Source organism: Mauremys mutica, chromosome 5 (genome assembly GCF_020497125.1).
Source record: "Mauremys mutica isolate MM-2020 ecotype Southern chromosome 5, ASM2049712v1, whole genome shotgun sequence".
In the NCBI taxonomy this organism is placed as follows: Eukaryota; Metazoa; Chordata; order Testudines; family Geoemydidae; genus Mauremys; species Mauremys mutica.
This window is the reverse complement of record NC_059076.1, coordinates 125449645-125474977: the sequence shown is the minus strand read 5'-3', so window position 1 is coordinate 125474977 and position 25333 is coordinate 125449645. Positions and strand designations below refer to the sequence as shown.

Genomic DNA, 25333 nt, shown 5'->3' with positions numbered 1-25333 from the left:
TAATATGTCTTAAAAGTCTAGTATGCAAGTGGGTTGCCAACTCTGACTGAAGCGATTCTGGGAGATTCCCCCCCAACATAACAGTCATTTTCTTAAAATATCCTATTAAAATCTACCTGATTGCTTTCAGTAGTCACTGGGAGATTGATGCCAATCCCAGGAGACTCCAGGCCAATCTATGCTGCCTTTAAGGTGTTAAATTGATCAAGTTAAAGCACAGGGAGAGACTAGCTAACACATAACATCCCACCTTTAAATTCTAGTCTAGACAAAGCCAAAAAGGTAGAGTTAAGGTTGTTTGGATTCTGATGATGGAGACTATGCCTTCTACGGATTGTTTACACCCAAATCCTCCACAGTTGTAGAGGGATGTCTAAATGCCTGGGAAAGGAAAGGCCTCAGGTATGAAATGGAGTGAATTTATAGCCCAGGGTGAGAGGCAGCAGAGTTTACAACTACTGACCTACAAAAGGCTTCAGAAAAGGAGGCAATATTAGGGAGGGAGCCAGAGCATCTGCCCTGGCAGGCTGAGCCGTGGGTAGCTAGAGGAACATGTAAAAGGGCAAGAGTCTCTCCATGCAACTGTAGCGAGGGAACTCTGCATGGGACTCCGCGCAGAGGCCCAGCCTGGAGAGGGAGGGCAGCGCCTGGGGCCAGCCCTTAGCGCGGGTGGAGCCGCAGGACGGGATCGGGGGGGAAGGGGAGTGTGGGGTGCTGAGGCGAATTGTTCCGCCTTTGGCTGGCAGGGGGGTGAACGCGTGTCGGGGTTTCACGGGGGCAGTGCCTCAGTTCTACCGAGCCGTGACTCATGAGGTGGGGAAGGCGCCGCCCCGCCTTGGGTCTCGGGAGTCCCCACCCCCAGCACTCAGGGGCGCCCTGCGGCAGCTTCCCTCCCCCCATCCTCCGGGCCCCCGCCGTTTGCAATCCAGGTCCCGTTACCGCCTGTCGCAGGGGCTAGCGAAGCAGAGCCCGGCCTGAGGCAGAGCCTGACCCCGCTCCCAGCCGCGGGGATGCGTATACGGGCGGTTCCGTGCGGAGGGATTTGAAACAGCCGCTCCAAGGGCCGCGCGGCGGCAGCGTCCAATCAGCGGCGGGGATTTTTCGCGCTGGTTCTGGCCGGAGGAGGGGGCGGGGCCGCCGCGCAGGATTCCCGGAGCCGCCGCCGCTGCTGCTGCCGCCGTTACTGCCGCTGCGTCTTCTCGGCTGCCGCCGTCCGCGGGCATCGAGCCACCGCCTCTCTCCTCGCCCGGCTCCTGTGCGAGAGGATGTGCCAGAGCACAGGTCAGCGGGGCGGGCCGGGCCCGGCCGGTGTCCCTGGGGCGGGGGGAGGCCCCGGGCACGCTACCGCAGGCCCCGGCTGGAGGCGGGAGCGGCGGTGAGGTTACCTCGCTGGCTCGCAGGGATGCTGTGCCCTGGCCCCGTGCGCGGCCGTGGGGAGGGCGAGCGGCTGGCAGCGGGGGTGGTCCGCGGTGCTGAGGCGAGGGGTGGTGCCCCCCCCAAGCTTCTCCATCACCCGACGGCGTTACTCCCCCTCCCCGGTCTCCGGAGCCTCCTGCCCTCGCGGGAGTCTAGCTCCCCCCTGCTTAGCCGGCTCTCCCAGCCTCCTCCTGGGCTGAGGGGGAGGCTTCCCCTACCTCGCCGGCTCCCCTCGCTCACCTCCCGCCCCCGGGTGGCTCTCGGACCCCCCCTGCATGTACCCCTGGCTTCCCCCCAGTGTCTGCCCATCCTCCCGCCGGAGGCTGCAGCAGGATTACTGGTGTTGGCTGGGCCTCTGATTCTTGGGTGTTGGAGGAGCGGAAAGGAGCAACGCCGAGGCTGGAGTCCCGGCTGTTGCTGCTTCATCCTCTTTCTAGTACAACCCCCCCCCCCCCCACACACACACACAATCTCTTCATCGCTACTGCAGGAGGCGAGAGAAAATGTGTAAGGGGTGGGACAAGGCGCCTGTCGGTGTCACCTCCCTTCTCAGGGTGAAAATCAATCAGTGCAATATATACACAAACGGGAGAAAGATCTGCTTGAGGCTTTAAAATATCTCGCTAAATGGTGGCGGTGGGTATAAATGTACCCCCCCCCCCATTGCACTGACTGTGTGTGGTGTAATCATCTGTGGGCTGCTACTGCTGCCTTCCCTGTGGGTAGAACTGGGATTCCATGGCAGTAGGAGTGAGAGAGTAACTCTGGAAATGTATGGAGGGGGAAGCCATGTTTGATTTATTCCTCCACCAAAGACTGGTGTGATGATCCTTATACTTACCCCTGCTGCAGTTCATTCCGGACCTGTATGGGAGGCGAAGGCGATCCCTATTAGAGAAGAGGAGATAAAATGTTTCTGCCAAGCTTTACATGCTCATTGGCTCAGTCTTTCTTAAGTACAAGAGGATAGATCTCTCGTAATTTGAATTGATATTTGTGTTAAAAGGGGCAGAGGAACTTGCATTTCCAAGGCCATAGTTATAGCTCATCCGTTGTGGGTTATAGCTCTGGGAGTGGGGGAGGGAATTCACCACACTTCTTGAGTGTATTTATACTTGGTCTTTCAAAATATGTCTGCTAAGAGGAGGGCCAATTACTATCAAAAGTATAGGAGCAGTAAATAGATATTGTATTAAAACAGATTTCAGGAAAAAAGGGCTGCTTGCTAACAGACTAGTTAGACAAACATGAGGCAGGTATAAGTCACTGCCTGTTTCTTGAATATTTTCCTATTGCTTTTTGCATTAAAATTGGTTTATAATTATTATTATATTTAAAATTGAATGCTGTCTATGCTGAATAAAAAGGGTCTCTTATGAAAGAGAGATTGAGTCTTTTCAAACCTAAGACAGCAGCTCCATAGCGTAAGTTACCTATGAAGTGTTTGTGTCGATATTGCAAGATCAACTTGCTGGTAATTCATGTATCATTGTTGTGCTTAGTAAAGGTCTTTTAAATGTGGGAAATACTATTAAATCTGATCAATAAATTTGCTCTTCTATAGTATCTAAATACTACTGCAGTGGAATCTTTATAAACTAATTGAAATTATTATTTATTGTGGTAGTGCCTTGGAAACAGAACAAATATACCTGAATAAACTCTCCAGTACCGCTTAATGAAATTATTTGACCTGTTGGATGTGCATGGTGAATAAAACTGCTGTGGAGCAGTGCTAGTCAGTGCTCAAATACGCACTAAAAACTAAAATGTGATTTATGTTGGATTATGTGCCAGTGTAGAGCCATAAGGAGTGTTGATGAAATTTTTTAGGTGATATTAATTTATAATTAAATAGTCTTCACCACTCAGGTAGAAATAAGTTATTTCTTGTTAAGGATATGGGAATAAACATTCACTGCCACCGTTACACTATTTTAGAAATATGCAAATATTGACAGGCTAATAAAGCATAAATTTACCTTAATTAATTAAATGGAAATGTCAAAAAGGAATAATTACCTTTACATTATTTCAGGTAATTGGAGTGTAGGGGAAGTACTAATGCTGCCAGTTCAAAGAAGTTTTTAGAGTTGAAATTAATCAAATTAAAAATATAACTATATTAAAACTACTCTCAAATAATTAAGAATCCAACAGGAATGATGTTACAGAAAATGAAAAATTATAGTATTTAATATCTTTACAAGCATGTAAACTCTCTTTCTCTTGGTATCATTTCAACTATCAGAATATTACCTTAAAAATTGTGTTAGGCCTATGAGACACTGGCGTCTAAAACATGGGGTTTAATTATTTTAGGCTGGGAACTTAAAAGGGGCTATGATGTATCTTGTTTAAAAAGGCTTATCGAGTTCTAAAATTATGCATTCAACAAAACAGTGCAGGCCTGGAAAGAGAGAGCTGTTACTATGTCCCATTGTTTGTGGCTCATTCACTTCTCGCTTTTGCTTTGAATGTATTGTTTCTTTCATGCCACTAGTATTAATATGTATCTAAATCTAGGCCTCAGTCCTGCAATCTGATGTGTGTGGACCCTTGTGCTCAATAGGCGCCCATTTACCTCATTGGTACTCCATAGAGGCAAAAGGCTGCACCTGCCTCAGTTAGATTGCTGGAGAAGATGTGTATGCTGTAAATATTATAGCAGCCCTTCCATCTCCAGTCATTTCTTCTTTCTGATGCTTGCATAATTGCACAACAGAATTTTAAATTTAAAGTATAAATATTAAAGACTTGGAAACATGCAAATTGTAGGCATTTCCTCCACAGAACTCTGTAAAGCATTTGACTACTTATAGGAAAAAAACTCAAATCCCCAGAAGAGCTGAGCACTGCACTGTAGAACTCTTCTGAGCTGGTGCCAATGTAAGCAATATGCATACCCTGATATTCAAGAAGTCTTTCTAATGGAATAAATTTAGTATTCAGTAGAAAATTTGACTGTTTGCTTATTTGTCTGTTTTTGTGCCATGCTCATCACTGTACTATCCTGTGCCTATTTAAATCTTTTAACTTCGCTACATTTTTGTAAGGAATAACAAGCACAAAATACAAATGAGGTGTCTGTATGGCTTGGTGTATGCTCACCTGTGTAAGAGATCTGAATGTATAGCTTTGGTGTCTTACCTTTTGACCAATGAAGAAAGGAAATATTGAGGCAGGATAAAGTGGATAAGCACATCTATTTTTCTAACAAACATCTTATTTTCTAGTCAGTGGAGTGGCTTTGAAGCCTAAGTGTGTCCTCACCGAAGAAAGCTTGACATCTCTGCTGTATAGTTGACGAAGAGAAGGTGAAATATGGCACCCAAGGATGAATGGCCAAATAGGGAGGAGAACCAAATTAAAAAATGTACATATCTAGCAAATTGTGAATCGGTGGGTTTCATTTTATAGTTAAAGTAGAAAATGAATAGTTGGGAGGCCTTTGTGATTGACAACAGAAAGAAAACAGAAGAAAAGTGTATTGAAATGTAAGAAAAGTCCCTTCAATCCATAGAGATATTGTCAACTTCAAAATCATACTTCTTTCACTTTTTTAACCTACAGTTATTACAAGTAGCACCTAAGATAAAATATAATTATACAAAAATCAGTTATTTTTCTTTCAGATTACTTTATGCATTTGACAAAATTGAGAAAATAATAAATAAAAATGGGAAAATGATAGTAAAAATTTGAAACTACTTTTAACTTTCAAGTTGATAGTGAGCCTTTTAAAATGAGCATATTGACTTTACCCTATTAATTTAGGGAAACTTAACTTTTTTTTTAAAGGGGGGGCTGTAATATATATTAAATTTTAAGATAGGACAGGTGGCATGCAATTGCAAACTGAATGCTGGGCTTTGTATCATGTGTACCTATTCTATACCCTGCATTCTCATAACTAAAAGGACAGGCAAAATACTGAGATACCCAAGAATTCTGGAGTATAGATGTCTTGCACATCTCAATACCCTGTGCCTGTTGATGATAAATGAATGTGTACTATCAATGTGCATTAGTGTGCTCACCATCAAATATCTTACCTGATAAATTTTAAATTTCAATGTTAGGCTTAAGAAATCAGTGCTTCTTTAGTGTATATAAAAAGCTACCTCTTACTATGAAGGTAAAAATATAATGAGTATCCAATAAAAGAATAAATATTTTAAGTATGCTTTCGCTTTGCCATAAACAAATACCTGTTAACTGTATTGCACCAAAAGTAAGTCTTCTGTAGTTGTGTTTTTTAGTGATTTAAAAATAACAAAGTTGTATGGGAGTTGTTTAGACAGACCAGTGCTGTAATGGGCCATAACGTTGGACGTAGACACTTTAAAGCATCTGTCTGAACATTTCGTAGCAGTGTATTCTGTGCTTTAACTGGCTAAAGATCTGGAAATGTAAAATGTTAGCTTATACATATTTCAAAGCTGTATAATGTTGGGCAGAATTCCTTAGCCTTGGGGCACAGTTGACATAAGCACTGGTATTTGACATAATTTGAAACTTAAGCAATAAACTATATAGGTGGTTTAAAGAGTGTAAAGTTACAAGGTTTCCCCAACAGGTGGTTGTCCTGTTTCTATTGTTTTTTTGCCCCCTACACTACAACTACCCTTTCTTTAACTTAACATACGATATTTTAAAAATCAATTCAACTTCCACTTCTGTAGTACAGACTGTAGCTATTTGGTTAATTCCTCCCATTGCGAACATTGGAGGGGAGGGAGAAAAGCGAAAAAAATATATGCATAGGGAGGTGCAAAGCGTCAGATGGCGGTCATGAAAGATACCTAGGAGTACCATTTTTCTTTTACAACAATTGATTATATCGCAAACAGAAAAATGAGCATTATCCTTTTGTCTTAGTCCTGTCTGTGTGTTTTATAATGAATCAGCATTCAAAGAATAGAAGATGAGGCAAAATGAGATCTTTAAAAAAATATTTAAAATGAATTTGAAATATTATGGAAAAACTGATGTGATAGAAGAATAAAGGAATAAAAGAAAATCTTAATAATTTTAAGAACCATGGTAAACAAAACAGTGCATGCACATAATCTCCTGTCATAGTGTACAGATCCTGAATGATTTACTGCCAGGTTTGTGATAAATAGTGAACAAGCATTCTTTAAAATGTTATTCTAGTGTGGATTAGTTTGAGCAGCAAAGGTTTGAGATCATGAAACTTGCTACCTTGATGGTATGCTATTGAAGCAGGAGATCTGTCCACACTGGCATTCAGAAAAGGCTAAATCAGAGTGTTATCTCTATAGAAATGAATGCCCTATATATAGTCTCATAATGGAGACAAGAGGAAGCACATAAATCCTCAAGAGATCAAAGCCAGTATGGGCCTTGAGAAACGGTACAGAATATAAGGTTAGAATATGGGTCCCTTCACTTTAAGTTCAAAACTGGTAGCACCACAAACTTTGAATCAAATAATTTAGAAAAATTACTGCTCTAATTGAGGAATTTCCTATGAGAAATATGGATTGCCAAAAGTTGTTTTGATAGCTTTTATGAGTGAACTGAAAACACAGATTTGTATGTTCAACAGGCAAAATACTGCTGAACAAAAAACTGAGTATGATCAGTATAGTATTTGGGTTTTATAAGGGCATAATATAAAATCCCCGTGTAAACTTCTAGATACTTCATTGTCAAAAGTTGTCAGGCATCACATATCTTAATCTTACTGGGGTAGGATCTTGAAGCAAGTTCTGAAGAAAACGTTCTCAGTACTTGTTCAATGGAAATCAGTTTTACTTTCTAAATTAACCTTTTTGCTGATGATGTAACCCATACTGAAAACAGACTATCTTAATAATGTTTGGGAAATCTGTAAATACATTAGGAACAAGAGAGACATACAAAGTGTAGATCCACTACTTAGTGGTGAAGGATTGCTGCTAATGGACAGCACCAAAAAGGATGATATGTTCAGTGTCTGTTCTGCTTCATTGTGTTAAGTATCTGGTCACAATTAATATTAACAACAAAGGGGAAGGAACACAAGCCAGAATAGGTGAAGAAGGGGTTAAAGACTATTTTGATAAATTAGATGTATTCAAATCAGCAGGGCCTGACAAAATTCACTCTTGGGTACTTACAAACTAGCTGAAGCAATCTCAGAACCATTAGTAATTATCTTTGAGAACTTATGGAGGACGGGAGAGGTCCCGGAGGACTGGAGAATCATAGAGTATCATGGTTGGAAGGGACCTCAGGAGGTCATCTAGTCCAACCCCCTGCTCAAAGCAGGACAAATCTCCAGACCAATTTTTGCCCCAAATGGCTCCCTCAAGGATTGAACTCCCAACCCTGGGTTTAGTAGGCTAATGGGCGATGTCCACCTTGATTGAATAAGGGCAAACATACCTACTATTTATTTAGGAAGTTTTGACCAGTTGACAAAACCTTGCCATATAAATACCAGAAACAAAACAATCATTACAACAGTTAGCTTTTATTTGAAGAGACATTATAAAGAAATATAGTCAGTGCTTTCTATTTACCAGAGTGTTACCATATTACAAAGTGACCATCGTTACAACACCGATGTTGTTCCTGGTGGCTTTATTAAATTGAGTGATATCTCTATACACACGTTTAACAGACCAGGCATGTCTGTAAAATGTTAATATTTAAAAAAATAATTGGACAGATGTGCTGGGTTTTTTGCAAGTGAATGTACTTTGCCTGAGTATTGAATAAAAGATAACTGTGTATTTATCTGTCCTCTGCCTATTTTGCCAAGTACACAACTAGTGTGTTAACTTTTCCATTACAACTTCCTGTATTATTATTATTATTTTTTGAACCATTCCTTTATGGTTGGGCTGCTTTTCTTTTCCCAGTGAGAGGCTCTCAGTAGTCCAACAATTCATAGTATCTGTCTTGAAAAACAGGAACAAAGAGGACCCAGGGATTTATAGTGGGGGAGGGATAGCTCAGTGGTTTGAGCATTGGCCTGCTAAATCCAGGGTTGTGAGTTCAATTCCTTGAGGAGGCCACTTAGGGATCTGGGGCAAAAATTGGTCCTGCTAGTGAAGGCAGGGGGCTGGACTCAATGACCTTTCAAGGTTCCTTCCAGTTCTAGGAGACTGGTATATCTCCTATTATTAATTATTATTATTATTATAGACCAGTCAGCCTAACTTGGGTTCCTGAAAAGGTACTGGAGGAAATGATCAAACAATTAAATCATAAGTACCTAGAGGATAATAGGCTGAAAAGTAATAGCCAGCATGGATTTGCCAAGAACAAATCATGATAAATCAACCTAATTTCCTTTGCTGATAGGGTTACAGGTCTAGTGGATTTGGGGAATGGAGAGGGGAGAAGCAGTAGATGTGATGGATCATGATTTTGGTTAGGCTTTTGACACAGTCCCTCATGACGTTCTCATAAGCAAACTAGGGAAATGTGGACTGTAGATGAAATTACTATAAGGTGGCTGTACAACTGCTTGAAAAACCATACTCAGAATAGTTATCAATGGTTTGCTGTCAACTGGAGGCCATATCTAGTGGAGTACTGCAGGGATCTATCCTGTCTGGTACAACTGTATTTAATATTTTCATTAATGACTTGGAGTATGCAATGAAGAGTCCACTTATAAAATTGTGGATGACAACAAGCTGGGAGGGGTTGCTTGCACTTTGCACTTGCACATTCAAAATTACCTTGATAAATTGAAGAATTGATCTGAAATCAACAAGATGAAATTCAGTAAAGAAAAGTACAAAGTATAACACTTGAGAAGAAAAAAGATCAAATGCACAACTACAAAATGGGGACTATCTGGCTAGGCAGCAGTATTGCAGAAAGGGATGTGGGGGTTATAGTGAATCACATATTGAACATGAGCTAACAATGTGATGCAGTTGTGAAAAAAGGTATTGTCATTTTGAGGTGACAGGCATGTCATATGTAAGACATGGAAGGTAACTGTTCTGCTCTTCTTGGCACTGGTGAGCTCTCAGCTGGAGTTCTGTCCCATTCTGGCCACCACACTTGAAGAAAGATATGTTAAGGGGTATTACAATGAAGATAGTGATCAGAGATCAGTTGTTCTCCATATCCATTTGCATGTAGGACACAAGAAGTTATTGGCTTAATCTGCAACAAGGGAGATTTAGGCTAGATATTAGGAAATCTTTCTAACTATAAGGGTAGTTAAGTAGTGGGACAGGTTATCCAGGTAGGTGGAATCTCCATCACTTGAGGTTTTTAAGAACAGGTTGAACAAACACCTGTCAGGGTGGTCTCAGTGTACTTGGTCCTGGTGTACTTTTCTTAGTGGTTAGTAATGGGAAGTAAGTATGTTTGTGAATTTGAGGTACTTGTGTAAAAACCTAGTCTATTCATGTTAACAAGTATCAGAGAGCCCCAGTCAACAGCCTGCTTGGAGTTAAGCAATAGTAAAAGAATAATGGGGATAATCAATGAAATTATAAGAGCAGATTTAAAATGGATAAATTGCAATGCACACACAATGTGTATTTGCCATTGGAACTCCCTGGTACAGGATGTTACTGATGGAAAAAGCTTAGATTCCAAGAACTAAGCAAATAAAAATGTAATCAGCAGTTGCATAACAAGAGTTATTCTTAGCAAAAACTCTTATGAGGAATACATCTCCATATTATACCAGCAGGTATATGGTAAGTTGGCTGATGACATTATGGGAGCTTTCACTTTTCTCTTACTTTTTTTTTTTTTTATGGGTATGTCATCAGAGATGGGATTCCTTAAAAGATTCACTTTTCAGATCTATTTCTAGTATGGTAGTTGCCACTACCTTGATTTTCCCTGCAATGAGTCTTTGGGCTTGGCTACACTTGAGAGTTGCAGCGCTGGGAGTTACAGCGCTGGTCGTACAGCTGTGTAGGGAAAGTGCTGGTGTGTGGCCACACTCACAGCTACCAGCGCTGCAGTGTGGCCACATTTGCAGTATTTGCAGCGCTGTTGGGAGTGATGCATTATGGGCAGTATCCCAGCGTTCAAGTGGCAGCAACATGCTTTTCAAAAGAGGGGGGTGGGGTGTAGTGTGACAGGGAGCGGGGGAGAGTGGATTTTTGGAGCCAACACTGTGTATCAGCTCCCTGCCTTGCAAAATCAGAAAATTTTCCCGACCCCTTACTCTTAACTGCAAACAGCCTGCAGACCAGATAAGCAGCTGTTTCTCTCGTCAAGCAAACACTCATCCCCCTGCCTGCCTCATTCACAGGGGTTATCTCATTTGATTGTTCACAGTCAGTTACAGACTGATCACAGCAAACAGGAGCTGTGTTTGTTTTTTAGATAAGCAGCTCCCGGAGCCCCAAGTTCACAACAAAACAAAGAGAGGCTGCATAACAAAACAAAGAGTAATTTAGTTAAAAGCATTCTGGGATATCTCCTAATACCCTGGATGCCAATAACAGCACTGGTGTGTGGCCACACCTGACGAGCAGCGCTGCATCACCAGCGCTGCACTCATTACACCCCAAGCAGACCAGGTGTACAGCCAGTGCTGCAGCCAGGGAGTTGCAGCGCTGGATGTGCCTTGCGGGTGTGGACAGTTACTAAGTTGCAGCGCTGGAAAGCCTCCACCAGCGCTGCAACTCTCAAGTGTAGCCAAGCCCTTTCAGAATGGGTTGGTCAGATCAATGGAGGTCGTCTTGATAGCCACCCACAATTAAGTGGCTGTTCAAGATTGTTATCTGTGCCTGTCTCACCAAAACACTAGCTACACTGGTAGAACCCTCTAGTATGGGTCACAGCTGTAGCAATATAACTGTGCTTATCCCAGTGTAGTTTCTGCTAAATACTAGTATAAGCACAATTATACTGATATAGTTGTGCCCGCACTAGAGGGTTTTACTAGTATTACTATATTGGCAAAACCCTCCTTGTGTAGAAAAGCCTTTAAACAGCTGTACTGCCTTTGGTATCTTTTTGCAGTTTTCACAGTGGCTTATGCTAGGGTGCTTCTGGCATCTGAGATTTGATTGAGTGGTTGAACAAATCCAATGCAATGGAAGTTTAGGGGGTGGCATTCTGAGGGGTAGGGAGGACTGTATATTCGTTCATAAACCAAATATTTTTAGTAAAAAAGGGAAGCACCAGAGAAGGGGGTCAGTTTATGAATGGCTATAGAGAGGGAAAGGTGGGATGCAGCCCCTCCCCCCCCAACAGAGGGAGCAAGGAGAGGCAGCAGAGCCAGAAGGGAAGAGGCGGGGCCAGAATCTCTCTCTGCTTCTGGCCACGCTGCTCTCCCCTTAGCCTCTGAAGCAGCTGCAGCTCTGGGGCTAGCAGGCTGCAGCCGTGCTGGTCAGCCCCGGCCCCCAGAGCAGGCGGAGGGGAGAGAATTGGGATCGTGAAAAGGAAAAGTGGTTAGAAGGAAAAAGGGGTGGGGCATAAAGGGTGGGAAGAGGTAGAAGAGAGACATGGATTAGGAGAAGGAGCTGCACCAATAGGATAACTAATTTGAGATTAAACTTGTCTGTCATCCAAGGACTGGTAGAGGTTTAGGAATACAACAGACACAACACTCAGAGCCCTTATGGGAGAGTCACCTCATTGAATTCACTAGTGAACCCTAGACAACTGGAGGAGTAGCATTAGTGAGCTATATTATCCAACCCTCCTTTGCTAGAGGAAGGGCTACTGTCATGTGATGCTATTGTAACTGCCCGGAAAATAAGGGAAGCTTCAAGTACAGTCTTGAAAAATGTAGCAGACACAGTTATATTGGGAGGTGATGGTGGGGAGAGAGAGAATACAACCTCATAGTGATTATATCAGGTGCTGTACCCTAATAAGAAATCTAGTGTAGTTGCTCCCTTGTAGCTTTGGGTGGACAGGAATTAGGGAAGAAAATGGCATGCTGGTGTTGCCACCAGAGTGCGATGCTGGGATCCTGCTGTAGATGCCCACATCTTCAGTGTATGCCTTGTTATTGAGTGTGTGGTCAATTTGAAGTTCCTTTGCTGGGCTGGAAAAGAGTAGTTATCCTCACTTTCTCCTTGCTCCATGGGTGTGATTGGGAGGCTCAGCTATTTCCTTATAGGTATTTAGAGTGGAGATGGGGCTCCTCTTTCCTTAGATTGTTTTGTGGTCCTCTCCCTGGATTGTGCTCATACCACTGTTGCTGTCCAAAATCTTTCTTTCCTCTCCAATCTGGAGAATCTGATCAGTTTCAGTCAAATTTCCTGTTGTTTAAAACAGCAGGAGTGACACTTAGAGGACACTCTTTCCTCATGATTTTGCAGAGATTATATTTAATCTTTCCTATCATACACACTTCCAGTTCCACCCCCAACAGTGGTTCTGTTGTTGCAATTGGTCAGGAAAATGTTTGGCAAAGTGACATTGATCAGATATTTGTAATTATCTTTGCTGCACCAGAAACGCAATATTAGTACTTGCCAAAGAAACCCTGCTTGCCGTCAGTGCTTATTGATTCTGGGAGTTAGTGTGGGGAAATTAATTTTCCAGTTTCTCCTTGCTTTTCATTGTGGGAATAGGTCATGAGTCTCCTGAGTTAGGAGGAAATCTGAGCACTCTTCCCCTTCTCTCTCTGGAAGTATCTTCTTTTTATAGCTTCTTTACTTAGGCATAGCTGTTGTTAGGCTACATGTCTCAGTAGCCTAACAGGCCACAGCTGTCAGTTCCTTCTCTCCAAGGTAGGCAGCTCTGGCAATTTACCGTACTTAAAAGGCTATTTTTCTCCTGTCACATAGAGAAGGGATTCAGCCCCTTTTTTGTTCAGGCAGGGATAAGCCACATGTAAACATTATTTCTCTTAAATGAAAACATGTTTTCATATTAGGGTTTTAAATTCTGCTCCTTCTTTAAAAACAAAAAATTGGGGCCAGACCTATATTGCTAGAACTACTTTCAGTATTGCTTAGAACATCTTAGCACTTTTGATGAATAGCTACTGTATATGTGCATATATTGACCATTCAAATCTTCTTTTAAAAAAGTACTAAGATTTAATCTTTCTATGTAAATGTAACTTGTAGAGAGAGTTTGGTAAACTTCAGTGTCTTACGCATTCATAAGTTTCAGTTATCCCAGTTTTTTTTAGTTTTTCTAATCGGGCATTACATCTCAGATACGTATCAGAGGGGTAGCCGTGTTAGTCTGGTTCTGTAGAAGCAGCAAAGAATCCTGTGGCACCTTATAGACTAACAGACGTTTTGCAGCATGAGCTTTCGTGGGTGAATACCCACTTCTTCGGATGCAAGCAGTGGAAATTTCCAGGGGCAGGTGTTGTATGGTTCTGGTTAAGGATGTACTTTAAAATTCTTGCATTTAGGTGCCTATAACCTTTTTAGGACTTAACCCTTTGGACTAAAGTTTCCCATGTTTGTTCTCAGACAAATGGCACATTTCTTTTTTTGGTAAAAATTTGTTTTGACTGTCTTATTTATCAGTGTGTGTCATGCTCTTAAAGTTTTTAATGCATTAATTTGCATTTAGATCACTCAGATTATATGTAAAACATCAGTCTTGCGTATATTTAGTATTCAATGGGTCAAATGCTTTTGTTGTGACAGGATAAATTTGGGTTAGAAAGAAACTGTCCCAGTCTGATATTTTTCTTGTGCAAAGTAATTTCTAATGAAGTTAGCAGTAATTTTGCCTTCCTAACAATTGGGGAGTGAGGTCCTATGTTAAAAATGTTCTGAGCTGCACACTAGTGCTGTACTGCAAGACACACGAAAGTCTAAATGTTTCTTTGGCATCATGATTTTATATACAAGAGAATCTGAATGAACAAGTGTCCAGGATATTCAAATGTATTATTCAGAAGACGGTCTTATCCCATCCCTAATCCTTTTATTTATATACGTGAATCATGTATGGATTCATTTAATTCTGATCTGAGAACAAGCACAAATTTTGGATGATCTCAAGATGGACGAAAGAGGAAGAGAGAGAAATCTCTTAGGATTACAAAACTAGCTTCATCTTATGTTTTCCTTCTCAAAAGACTTCCTACAGAAAATCTTCCATCTGTTGGCATTTTTCAACATCAGTTGAAAGCCTGATTTGTAGATGTTAAAGGTGGTGTTTGTGGATAAATGTTTTTAAAAGTTTATACACATCGATATGTTAGAGGGCAGGCAACTTTTGTGCTGTTCATCTTAGATGTTTTCCTGAAGCTATAGAGGAAGTTCAAGTTAAGTTTTCTTTTGATAACTTTCCTCCATTTCCTTGGCTTGGCAGAAAAACAATCCCACTTGGCTAGCTCATAATTTCTATGACACAGAAAAAGCATCTCTGAGATTGCTGCCAAGGTGGTAGAAAGAAATAATACCATATAAATGCTCTTAACAATCTGGACAGTAAAACATTGGAATGTGTTTTTGATGTGCAGAATAAACACATTTGTCACCTGACTTGCTGTCATATAATAGATGGTCAGCTAGTTAATAAAACTATTAAAATGTACACAAAATAACTTTATGTATGTAGAAGCATTCCATTAATTATAAACAGTAAATACAAAGCCCTTGCAAGAACATGCATTTGTCCCATTAAAGACTTGCTTCTCTGTCCAAATCCCCCTTAAAACAAACAAACAACACAAAAAATCACACTTAATTCAAAGAAAATGGTGTGTTCAGATACCTTAAATGGGTTCCTGTGAAAATAAGTATCCATTGTTTTCATACAGCAAACTTCTAGGCCCCGGACTTTCCCGTCTTTCCTCCTTGCTGATGTAGATGGCGCTTGGTGGGTCATTGGGCAGTATCCTATTAAGGCATTAACTTGAGCTCATTAGCTATTACTGATTTTTTGTATTAAGCTCTCCAGTCTTCCTCCTCTACCCCATGCGGAGCACTCTAAGTTAGAGGTTGGGTTTGTAGCTGCGCTTGTACAACATGATTGATTAGACTCAATTGATTAGACTCTTCCTGTTGGTATGTATACTTCCACCTATTCATGTTCTCTGTATGTATAAATATCTCCTGTCTGTGTGTTCCGTTCTATGCATCCGAAGAAGTGAGCTGTAGCTTATGCTGTAATAAATTTGTTAGTCTCTAAGGTGCCACAAGTACTCCTGTTCTTTTTGCGGATACAGACTAACACGGCTGCTACTCTGAAACTTGTACAACATGGTTTTCCAAGAGGAGCAGAATGATGGTAACCCTAACCACTGTATCATAATATATTCCTGTAACATTGCTCAATCAGGTATCTCTTTCTGACTATCTCATTTCATTCAGTATTGTTACACTCTCATTCATAACCTCTAAGATCACAGCATTCCTGATGTATCTGCTACTGTTGACTCTCTCCTGTCTCTCCTTCGTCCAAAATGGATTCTCTGGTCACCTTGCTCAACTCTTCTCAATTAACTGTTCTTCTCTCCCATTGTTCCACTTAACTCCATCCCTGGCTAACACCTTAGATCTTGCTTCCTTGTTTCATCTATTCCTTAGCTTTCAGAAGTGGTGTGCCGAGTCTTCATTTATTCACTTTAATTTAAGGTTTCGCGTGCCGGTAGTACATTTTAACGTTTTTAGATGGTCTCTTTCTCTAAATCTATAATATATAACTAAACTATTGTTATATGTAAAGTAAATAAGGTTTTTAAAATGTTTAAGAAGCTTCATTTAAAATTAAATTAAAATGCAGAGCCCCCCGGACTGGTGGCCAGGAACCAGGCAGTGTCAATGCCATTGAAAAATCAGCTCGTTTGCCACCTTCGGCACACGTGCCCATAGGTTGCCTACCCCTGCCTTAGCTGCTGAAAACCTCTGAATGGAAACCTAACACTAAGCAGATGATGATTATTCAGTGAATAAAGGCTTTTTCTTTAATTTTCTGCCATTTTTCTAACTAGTCTTTCCCCCCCTCTCCTTTGAGTCCAGTGTTCACACCCTTTCTCTCCTGTATGCTGCCTTTTGACTTCCTCCTTCTTACCTTTTATCCCTATGTGCTGACTTTCTCAAGGCTTGTCTGCTTGGTGGGATAATGCACACTGCAAGGAAGGGAGGGGAGATTTCTAAAATGCACTAATGTGTTGTGCATTAATTGGTCTGCATAGATCCTGTTGGTGTACACTAAAAGCTCCTTAGTGCATTTTAGCCTGGTGACAGCATTATGTTAAAGCACACTTAGGAACTTCTAGTGTGGATCAATTAATGTGCAACATGTTAGTGTGCTTTAAAACAGTGGTTGTCAACAGGGGTTCTGCGGCCAAGAGCCTGAGCCCTGGCGCCCCCCGCTGCAGGGCTGAAACCCCAAGCCCCAGCACGCCCCTCCCACCCCCGCAAGTACCAGAGCAGGGCATGAAGTCATCACCACCCACTTGCCTGGCCACCTGAACAATGCGTTTCACTCCTTTGTCAGTGGTTGAAAAACCCTTAAAATCATTCACACATTCTTTCCATAGGCTTTGCCAACATGCATTGACTGTTTCAGGCTTGATTGCATCCATTGCCTGTTTAATATAAGTGATGCAATCGGCAATGTTGAAGGACTTCCAACACTCCATCACATTAAGATTGGGATCAGCATCCATAGTGCTATGTATCTGTGAGAATGTAAGCTTCGTGTACGTGGCCTTGAAACAGCGAATCATGCTTTGGTCCAGAGGTTGGAGGATGGAGGCGGTATTGGGGGTGGGGAGGTGGGAGAAAGACAACTTCAATGTTGTTATGCACAAACTGGAGTGCCTCAGGGTGGCCAGGAGCATTGTCTACGATCAGCAACACTTTCAAGTCAAGTCCTTTCTCTTCAAGGTACCGCTTGACCTCCGGAATGAAACACTTGTGGAACCAATCCAGAAATAATGCTGCCGTCACCCAAGCCTTTTTATTTGATTGCCAAAACACAGGAGATTTTTGTTCTTGGGGATTTGCAGCCCTGTAGAGCAAGCCCAGCTTTATTAAATGCCCAGCCGCATTGCCACAAAACAACACAGTCACACAGTCTTTAGTTCCTTTGAAGCCAGGGGCTTGTCTTTCTGATTTCGAAGTATAAGTGCGGTTGCACATTTTTTTTTCCAGAAGAGCCCAGTCTTGTCAGCATTAAAAACTTGTTCCAGAAGATAGCCCTTCTCTTCTATGATTTTCTTTGTTCGGGGTAGGCTTTTGCTGCCTCTTCATTGGCAGATGCAGCTTCACCAGTAGTCTGCACATTTTTGAGGTTGAAGCAGTTCCTAAAACTGTCTGGCTTTGAATTCCTTCTCCTCAGAAGGCTGTCTCTCTTCGGCGGGAGATTTGAAAAGCGCGTAGAGGCTAAGAGCCTTTTCTCAAAACATGTTGCCATCGATAGGCACACATTTATGGTTCATGTCTTCCAGCCATAAGTTTAATGCCTTTTCAGTCTTCAGTAAAGTCTTATCATGCACCTGGCTTGTCACCTTAGCAGATATTGGAGCACTTGATGCCACGGCTTGATGAATTTCTCTCTCTTGATTCTTGATGGCACGGATGCTAGATTCGTTGTGGCCATATTTACGCGCCACGTTGGAGACCGACATACTGTCTCTCAGTAAGTCCAACACAGCCAGTTTTTCCTCCAGCATTGAAACAGATAGCTGTTTCTTTGGTTGAGCACCAGATGAAGTAGTTGGCTTGCATTTAGGGGCCATGTTATACAAAAAATACGTATCTTTAAACACTAGAATCACACTCAGCACAGTGAGATGCTCACACTATGAGAGGCATTCAGGAACTGAGACCAACTGAGGGAACACATCTCCCATCTCATACTCACTCTGGGGCATATGCTCATTGAGTGGAATGGTGGGTGGAATCGCCCGCACTACTGTAATTAATTTTTTTTTTTTTTGCCGAGCGCATATAGTTGAATTTGTTTGAGTTAAATGCGCGTACGATGAGACTCCACTGTAATTTGATTATTGAGATAATTAATTTATAGCTGTCTGGTTTTGTAGGTTAAATTTCTTTTGTCAGATGACTTTCTAGTTTAAAAAAAAAAAGCGAGAATGAGAATTCATTTTTGTTAAAAGAAAAATGTTGTTAATGAATTACTACAGGGTTGTAAAATACAATCCTTAATCCAATAGGCCTCATAGTTGTTGATCAGATGTTCAATTAGCCACTAGAGGGAGCTCTTAGCCTCATTTAGGTCTCTGTATATGGCAGGTTTTCAGAGACCTTTTTTGTATGCTAAGGCAATTTAGATATTTAAAATAAACTACTGGCTTTTTGTGCTATAAAATTACACTAAGAATTTGGGTGGGAAGTACAAGATTAGTCATACATATATCATTTATAGTAAAAATAAGTGCTCAAAAAGAAATGTTGGGCTCATTGCAATAACTTTAAATTTCATAGTTTATTCTGTGATGGTTATGTCTCCTTACGTAATTTGGCTGGAATCACTATTCTTTCGTAGGAACAATTCATGCTAAAAATTCCATTGAATTTGAGTATGAAAGACTGGAATTTACTAACGTGCATTAGGTTTTCAGTTTCATTTTTCTGTTAAAAATAGAATCACTGTTTTTAGAGGAGAGTTTCTGAGGTGGTTTTGTTTTGTTCGTTTTCACAAATTTCCTGTACAATTACCAACTCTTTAAATTTGTCTTGCAAATACTGCTTCCAGCAGCATTAATCAGTCTAATCATTTATCAGGTACTATGCTTAATTTGTTTGTTCACAGTAGTGCTTTCCAAATTCAGTTTCAAACATCTTCCAATTATACCATTGGGGGAATGTTTCTGTAGAGGAGCACTCTAGAGATTCGAACTGATGTGTAACTTTAGGGCTTTCCTACACATATAACTGTGCAGCTGCAGTGCGTCTGGTGAAGATGCTCTGTGCCAATGGGAGAGAAGCTCTTCCGCTGACATATGGCTGTCCACGCAACATAAATTATGCCAACATAAGCTGTAGGGTAGATATAGTCTTCAGACTCTACAACTCCAAGTGACAACGAGAGAGGTTATGGAGTATGAAATGTGGTGAAAACACAGCATTTCCCCTGACCTTAGTTGAATTCAACTTCCTGGTTAATATAATTATTTTTAAATCTTCACACATGGAGTTTGCTTTTTTTAACCTTAAAAATTCTGTTACCGTCCAAATCTGTGCTGATTCTCACATCTCTCCTTCATCTTACTCCTGACACTTTTTCCTGGGTGTCTCACTACCACCTTATTTACAATCAGAATTTGTTTCTTGGATCACATAGTCCATCTAGTTCTTTGACTCTAGTAGTAGAATGATCACTGTTCAGGTAGGCATAATCAGAATAGATTATCTGTTCATTGGATTTATTCAAGAAAAGAAGTTGTTTAGACACAAGAAATGGCATTCCTTTGTGTAGCCTGAATCAGGGGTTCTCACAACAAAAGTTTTGGTGGCCTCAAGAGTGTGGCCACCAACTCTTGCTGGTGGCCACTCTGAAAATTTTTCCTAAAAAATTGATTTTAGGAAAAACAAGTAAATATGCACATGCACATGTCCAAATCATTGTAATTTACTTATGTAGGGTTTTTTTTTCTTTTCAGACTCAATAATAAAAATAATGTACAGTGGTCTCTATTCTTTACTGGACCTAAACAGAATAGAAACACAAATAAGGTGCTTTGCACGTTCTTGTATTTTTTTTGTAGTTTCTTTTGCTTCTTTGGTTGCTTACTAGCTGGTAAGTCTGCTGCTATGAAACATGATACTTGTATGTTAATCACTTTTCACAGCCTCCAAGCTAACTACTAAATCTGCTGTGAAAAGTGATATTAACAAATATCACTTTTTTCACAGCAGATTTACTCAGCCCCAGCAAGCCCAGGGACAATTTAAGCCCTGGATGGGGAGGTGCTCCTCCAACTTTTGTGTTTGGGGGGGGGGCTTGAGGGAGGCTTTGTCTCCTGTCCCCTGCCCCCAATCACCACCCAGGAGGCTGTGGCTGCAAAAAAAGCCTGTGGTGGCCACATGCGGCCACGGTGGCTGCATTTAGAAACACTGGCCTAAATTATCTGTGCAAAGGGCCTCCAGACCTTACTGTCTTTATTTTTGCTATCAGAGGGGTAGCCGTGTTAGTCTGGTTCTGTAGAAGCAGCAAAGAATCCTGTGGCACCTTATAGACTGTGCCACAGGATTCTTTGCTGCTTTATTTTTGCTAACTCGGGTATAACACTGATGGAATCAGAGACATCTAAAACTAATAAAAAAGTAAAAGTGTGACTTCAGCTATACGTGGAAACTGGTGAAACATCCCATAAAGACAAGGTTTAGAGAAACAGTTTCTTGATATCTTAAATTATTGTTTCAGGGAACAGCTAGCTCTGGAGCACACAAGAGGAAAGGCTGTTCTCAATATAATCCTAAGTAACATATTGGAGTTCAAGAAGTAATAGGCTAAACCACTAAATAATAGAGACCTCAATATAACTCAGCTCAACATCTTTGAGGAAGAAATTCCACCAAAATCTAGTGCTGTGGCACAGAATGTCACAAAGAAGATATCAGCTGTCATGCATAAGTCAATCATTAATTGATAGGAGTTTGAACAAAAGTTTTCTGTGGTAGACAGCTATTCAGTGGTTGCCCATTATGGGTTTTCTTACACCTTCATTGGAAGTATCTGATACTAAGCTAGATGGATATGATGTGAATCTGATCTGATCCAATATAGCAGTTCCTATTTGATTATGTCAAAGCAGAACTTGGTTACCTTGTGAATAGGTGTTTTAATTCCATTCATCCTGAATTCATAGCTGTGTTGTACTTTGCCAGTATTAATTATATATGAATCTATAATTAGAATACTGATCTGGGTCCTGCTAATGTTAAACTATGGTGTATGCATATAGAGTAGAGGTTCCCAAACTGTGGGATGGCCAAGGCCAGCCCCGGGGGGGCAGGGAGGGAGTGCCACCAAGCCCCGCTCAACTCCCAGCTCTGCTCCAACCCTGCCCCCAGCCTCAGGCCCCAGCTCTGCACCCAGTCCCAGCCTTGGCCCCTGGCTGCGGCTCCGTTCGCAGCCCCACTCCCAGCCCCAGCTCTGACCCCAACTGCGGCCCCAGCCTCAGCTCTCTTACCCCTCCCCCCTCGCGAGCTGTGGCTTGGTTCAAGGCAGGGGAGAAGGGCTGTGACGCTGAAAAGTTTGGAGACCACTGATATAGAGGTTTATGCTACATTAAAAGTATCTATTTCCTACTGTTCTTCTCCAGAAAGAGAGAGAAAAGTAAAGTCGGTGCAGATGGACTGCGTTTCCTGATGCTTTCTGTTGGAAAATGTAGGGGTTTTTAACACTAAAATGTGCTGGGTTTTCTTTTTTAAATTAATTTTTAAAACATGTCTAGATCTGATTATGCAGCTGAAACTGCATTCGTGTATAAACTTCTTCAAATCTCCTTTGTTTTGGGGAATGGATGTTACAAAATGGTGTAAAATCATAATAAAAACCACATTTTAACTCCAGATTGCTGGTTTAAATTTTGCAGTTTGGTCATTGGCCTGAGGGAAGTGATCTTATTGGCCAATCCAGTTCCTAGTGGACAAATATCCACATCATAAAACCACCACCATAAGTGGAATTAATTACTGACAGTCTTAGCAGAGAAACCAAGGATAAAGCATGAAGACTGATCTATACTTTTTCCCTAGAGGGGGGTGCTTTGATGGCAAGGTTGGCCACCATTTGCAATCTAGTGTGAAGTTTGTCTTGCCACTTCCCATAGTGTATCTCAGGGGTTCTCAAACTGGGGGTCGTGAGGTTATTATGTGAGGGGGTTGCAAGCTGTCAGCCTCCAACCCAAACCCCACTTTGCCTCCAGCATTTATAATGGTGTTAAATATATAAAAAAGTGTTTTTAATTCTGGGGGGGGGGTGTGGCGTGGAGGTCGCACTCATAGGCTTGCTATGTGAAAGGGGTCACCAGTACAAAAGTTTGAGAGTTACTGGTGTATCTATTATGTGAATACACAGGAAATTTAAGTCTAATCTGGTACACTTTACTAGAATTAAACAGGTTTTTTTACATAGTTTTGTTACTAATACGATGTTATGTTTAAATTTTAATCTTTACACACTTTTTAATGTTTTTGAAGTAAATGGAACTGCTTGTGTAAATTATGTGAGAAGGATTTGAGCTGTAGATGATTAAAATTAATACTCTAAAATCACTTTGTTTTCCTATTTGGAGTTTGCTAGAACATGTTTAGTGAAATTAGAATGATTTATTGTCAATTGTTACTTGTTAGAATTTTTGGTACTTATGCACTGGCAATAAGTAACACACACTGCAATGCTTAGGTTGCATATTTTGTAGAAAGAAATCTACATTTTTAAAAAAGAATTATTTAAAAAGATTTTTGAGATTAAAGCCTTACAGAAGCAGCTTTAACCAGACACTAAAATGACAATTATTTTAGCATATTCTTCTATATTTCTGTATTTTAAAAAATCTTTTTGTTTTTGTTACAGCAGTGTAAGACTCGAAAGATCTGGGCTGAATGGACTTTAGCATCAAAAGAAGTTCTCCTCTGTTAACTCGAAAAATTGCTAACCACATCAAAATGAAGCAGGTACCAGAGATCCTTGGAAATGCCAATGGGAAAACACAGAATTGTGAAGTGAATCGTGAGTGTTCTGTCTACTTAGGCAAAGCACAACTTTCTGCCACTCTACAGGAGGGTGTCATGCAAAAATATAATGGCCACGATGCCCTTCCATTTATTCCAGCCGATAAATTGAAAGATCTGACTTCTCGTGTGTTTAATGGTGAGTCCGGGGCACAAGATGCCAAGCTGCACTTTGATCCCCAGGAGATAAAAGGAGTTGGAACACCACCCAACACTACTCCTATCAAGAATGGCTCTCCAGAGATTAAGCTGAAAATCACTAAAACCTACATGAATGGAAAGCCGCTTTTTGAATCTTCCATTTGTGGAGACAGTGGAGCAGCTGTGTCCCAGTCAGAGGAAAATGAACAAAAACCAGCAAACAAGGAGAGGAGAAATAGAAAAAGAAGCATAAAATATGACTCCTTACTTGAGCAGGGTCTTGTTGAAGCAGCGTTAGTATCGAAGACTTCAAGCCCCTCTGAAAAGAAGGTAGTAAGTCTTGTTTTTTAATCTTTTTGCCACTAGCCTTGTTTGTTAATCAGATTATTGCTGCTTGACCCATGAACATACCAGGTGTTTCTATTTCAAGTATTTTGAATATATACCTTCTCTCAAGCAAGTTAGTCTTGTCGATGTTCTTAAATCCAGAGCCATTTAGATCTTTGGACCATCACACTGTGCCCAGTTCCTAATACCCTGAATGTTTTCTGAGCATTACTCTATTTTCCCTGGCTTCAAATGAAGTTGAATGACTTAAAAAGACAAATGTCTAGAGTTGCTTCATTGTCTGCTCTTGAATTGATTACATAAACATAAGTTTTGCCTATTAAACTTCAGCACATAACCTCTATGATTATGTTGTGGCGACCTTTTTCAGATAACTTTTTAATTTCTGATTTTAAGTTAGCTATATTTAACACAACTAAATAGGTATGGAGTCATGTTACATGTACTCATCAAAGGTCTCCACGTTTTTGCTGAACTTAATTTATTATTTCTATTTTTAAAATGTGAACAGTAGTGCTTGTTTAAATACAGTTCATTTTGTTATATTTTAAAGTGTCAGAGTTATATTTTAAAATGAGGAAATAGCTTCATTTTTTTTATTTCCCATTATGAGAAGAGAACCTGTTCTCATCACTCATATAACAGGAAAGTATCCCTGCAATACAGGCTCCTTATATGTATGTATGTTCATAACGTTCAATGGCAAATTTGGAATAGTTTTGTATAGAGAAATCAAGACTAACATTTATTAGTAGTATGGCCAAAAGAAAGATGCTACTCTTATAAAGAGTTCCTTTCAATTAAAGTTATAAAATTAAATGATTATATATAAACACTTAATAAATTATGGCTTTATTTTCTATCAAGGCCATGTTTGGGTCCTTTTTGCTGTCATCCTGGGCTTAAATCTGACATTACAAGAACTTTTATGTTTTGTTTCCTCAAAATTATTAAATTAATACCATGAAAACATTTGTAACTAATTTGTTTTTTAAGTTCGCCTCAATTGGACCATTTTCATAAGTATCAGGAATGTTACTCATGTTCATCTAAGAAATTTTAGATCTAATATATAGGATGAATAATAAACATTAGCACTAAAACATTTCTAAGAATTTTTGCGGACCAAAATGCATAAAATAGCTTATTGTGCTATACAAGGAAGTATATAAATATAGCTAAATCTACTAAGTTAAAACTTGAGACTTAAAACTTTAAATTAAAATGTTAAGTTTCTCTAAAATGCTATGTTAAAATGATCTAATTAGAAAGTTATTTTCAGCTACAGAAAATGCATAAAATGATAAAATAAGATTGTAACTGGTATCTAACAATTAAGCACAAAGTGAACACTGAATGCAATCTTACTTCAGTGGAAGTTAATATTTGACTTCTTGGCACAGTGATCTCCCTGGTTGTTTGGGACAGTGACTCATGAGCCACTGATAGCTTTGATGTTATAGAAGTAGATTTGTGGCCCACTTGAATGTATTCAGTAAGCATCTCAGTCTGAGAGAACCAAAAAATCTGACATTTCTTTCGAGTTGTAGCAGACCAACTGATTGCTTTTCTATAAACCATCTTCACACAACAGCTTTGTATCTATCAGCTGTAAATTTTGCCACTGGATCATGTCCCCTGCAAATTTGAGTCTGAAGTGATCCATTGATCATATTTGTGGAGGACATAAAATTTGAGGTAGCAAAGCCAGGAGAACAGAACCAAATTGTAAAGTGACCTGGAGAGATTACAGAGCTTCAGGCAACAAGGAACAGAATACTTCAGCTGGCTGGAATGATTGCAGAAAGGAGTGGCCCCTCATACAGTTGGACCCAGAGTCC

The 25333-nt window shown here is 40.6% G+C and overlaps 1 protein-coding gene across 5 annotated transcripts in view; it reads left to right on the top strand.

Moving 5' to 3' along the window:
- Positions 1 to 282: 282 nt before the first annotated feature.
- The window catches only part of NSD2 (nuclear receptor binding SET domain protein 2), a 175762-nt gene continuing 150711 nt past the window's right edge, over positions 283 to 25333 (top strand). The window contains exons 1-2 of one of the 5 annotated variants that reach the window (XM_045019541.1): positions 283 to 402; positions 22846 to 23474. In XM_045019541.1, coding sequence (XP_044875476.1) covers positions 22875 to 23474 — 600 coding nt within the window. In that variant the 5' untranslated portion in view covers positions 283 to 402; positions 22846 to 22874. Of the gene's footprint in view, positions 403 to 1103; positions 1282 to 4707; positions 4793 to 22845; positions 23475 to 25333 lie in introns of those variants that run through there. The other 4 variants (XM_045019543.1, XM_045019540.1, XM_045019544.1 and 1 more) reach the window with 4 other exon arrangements.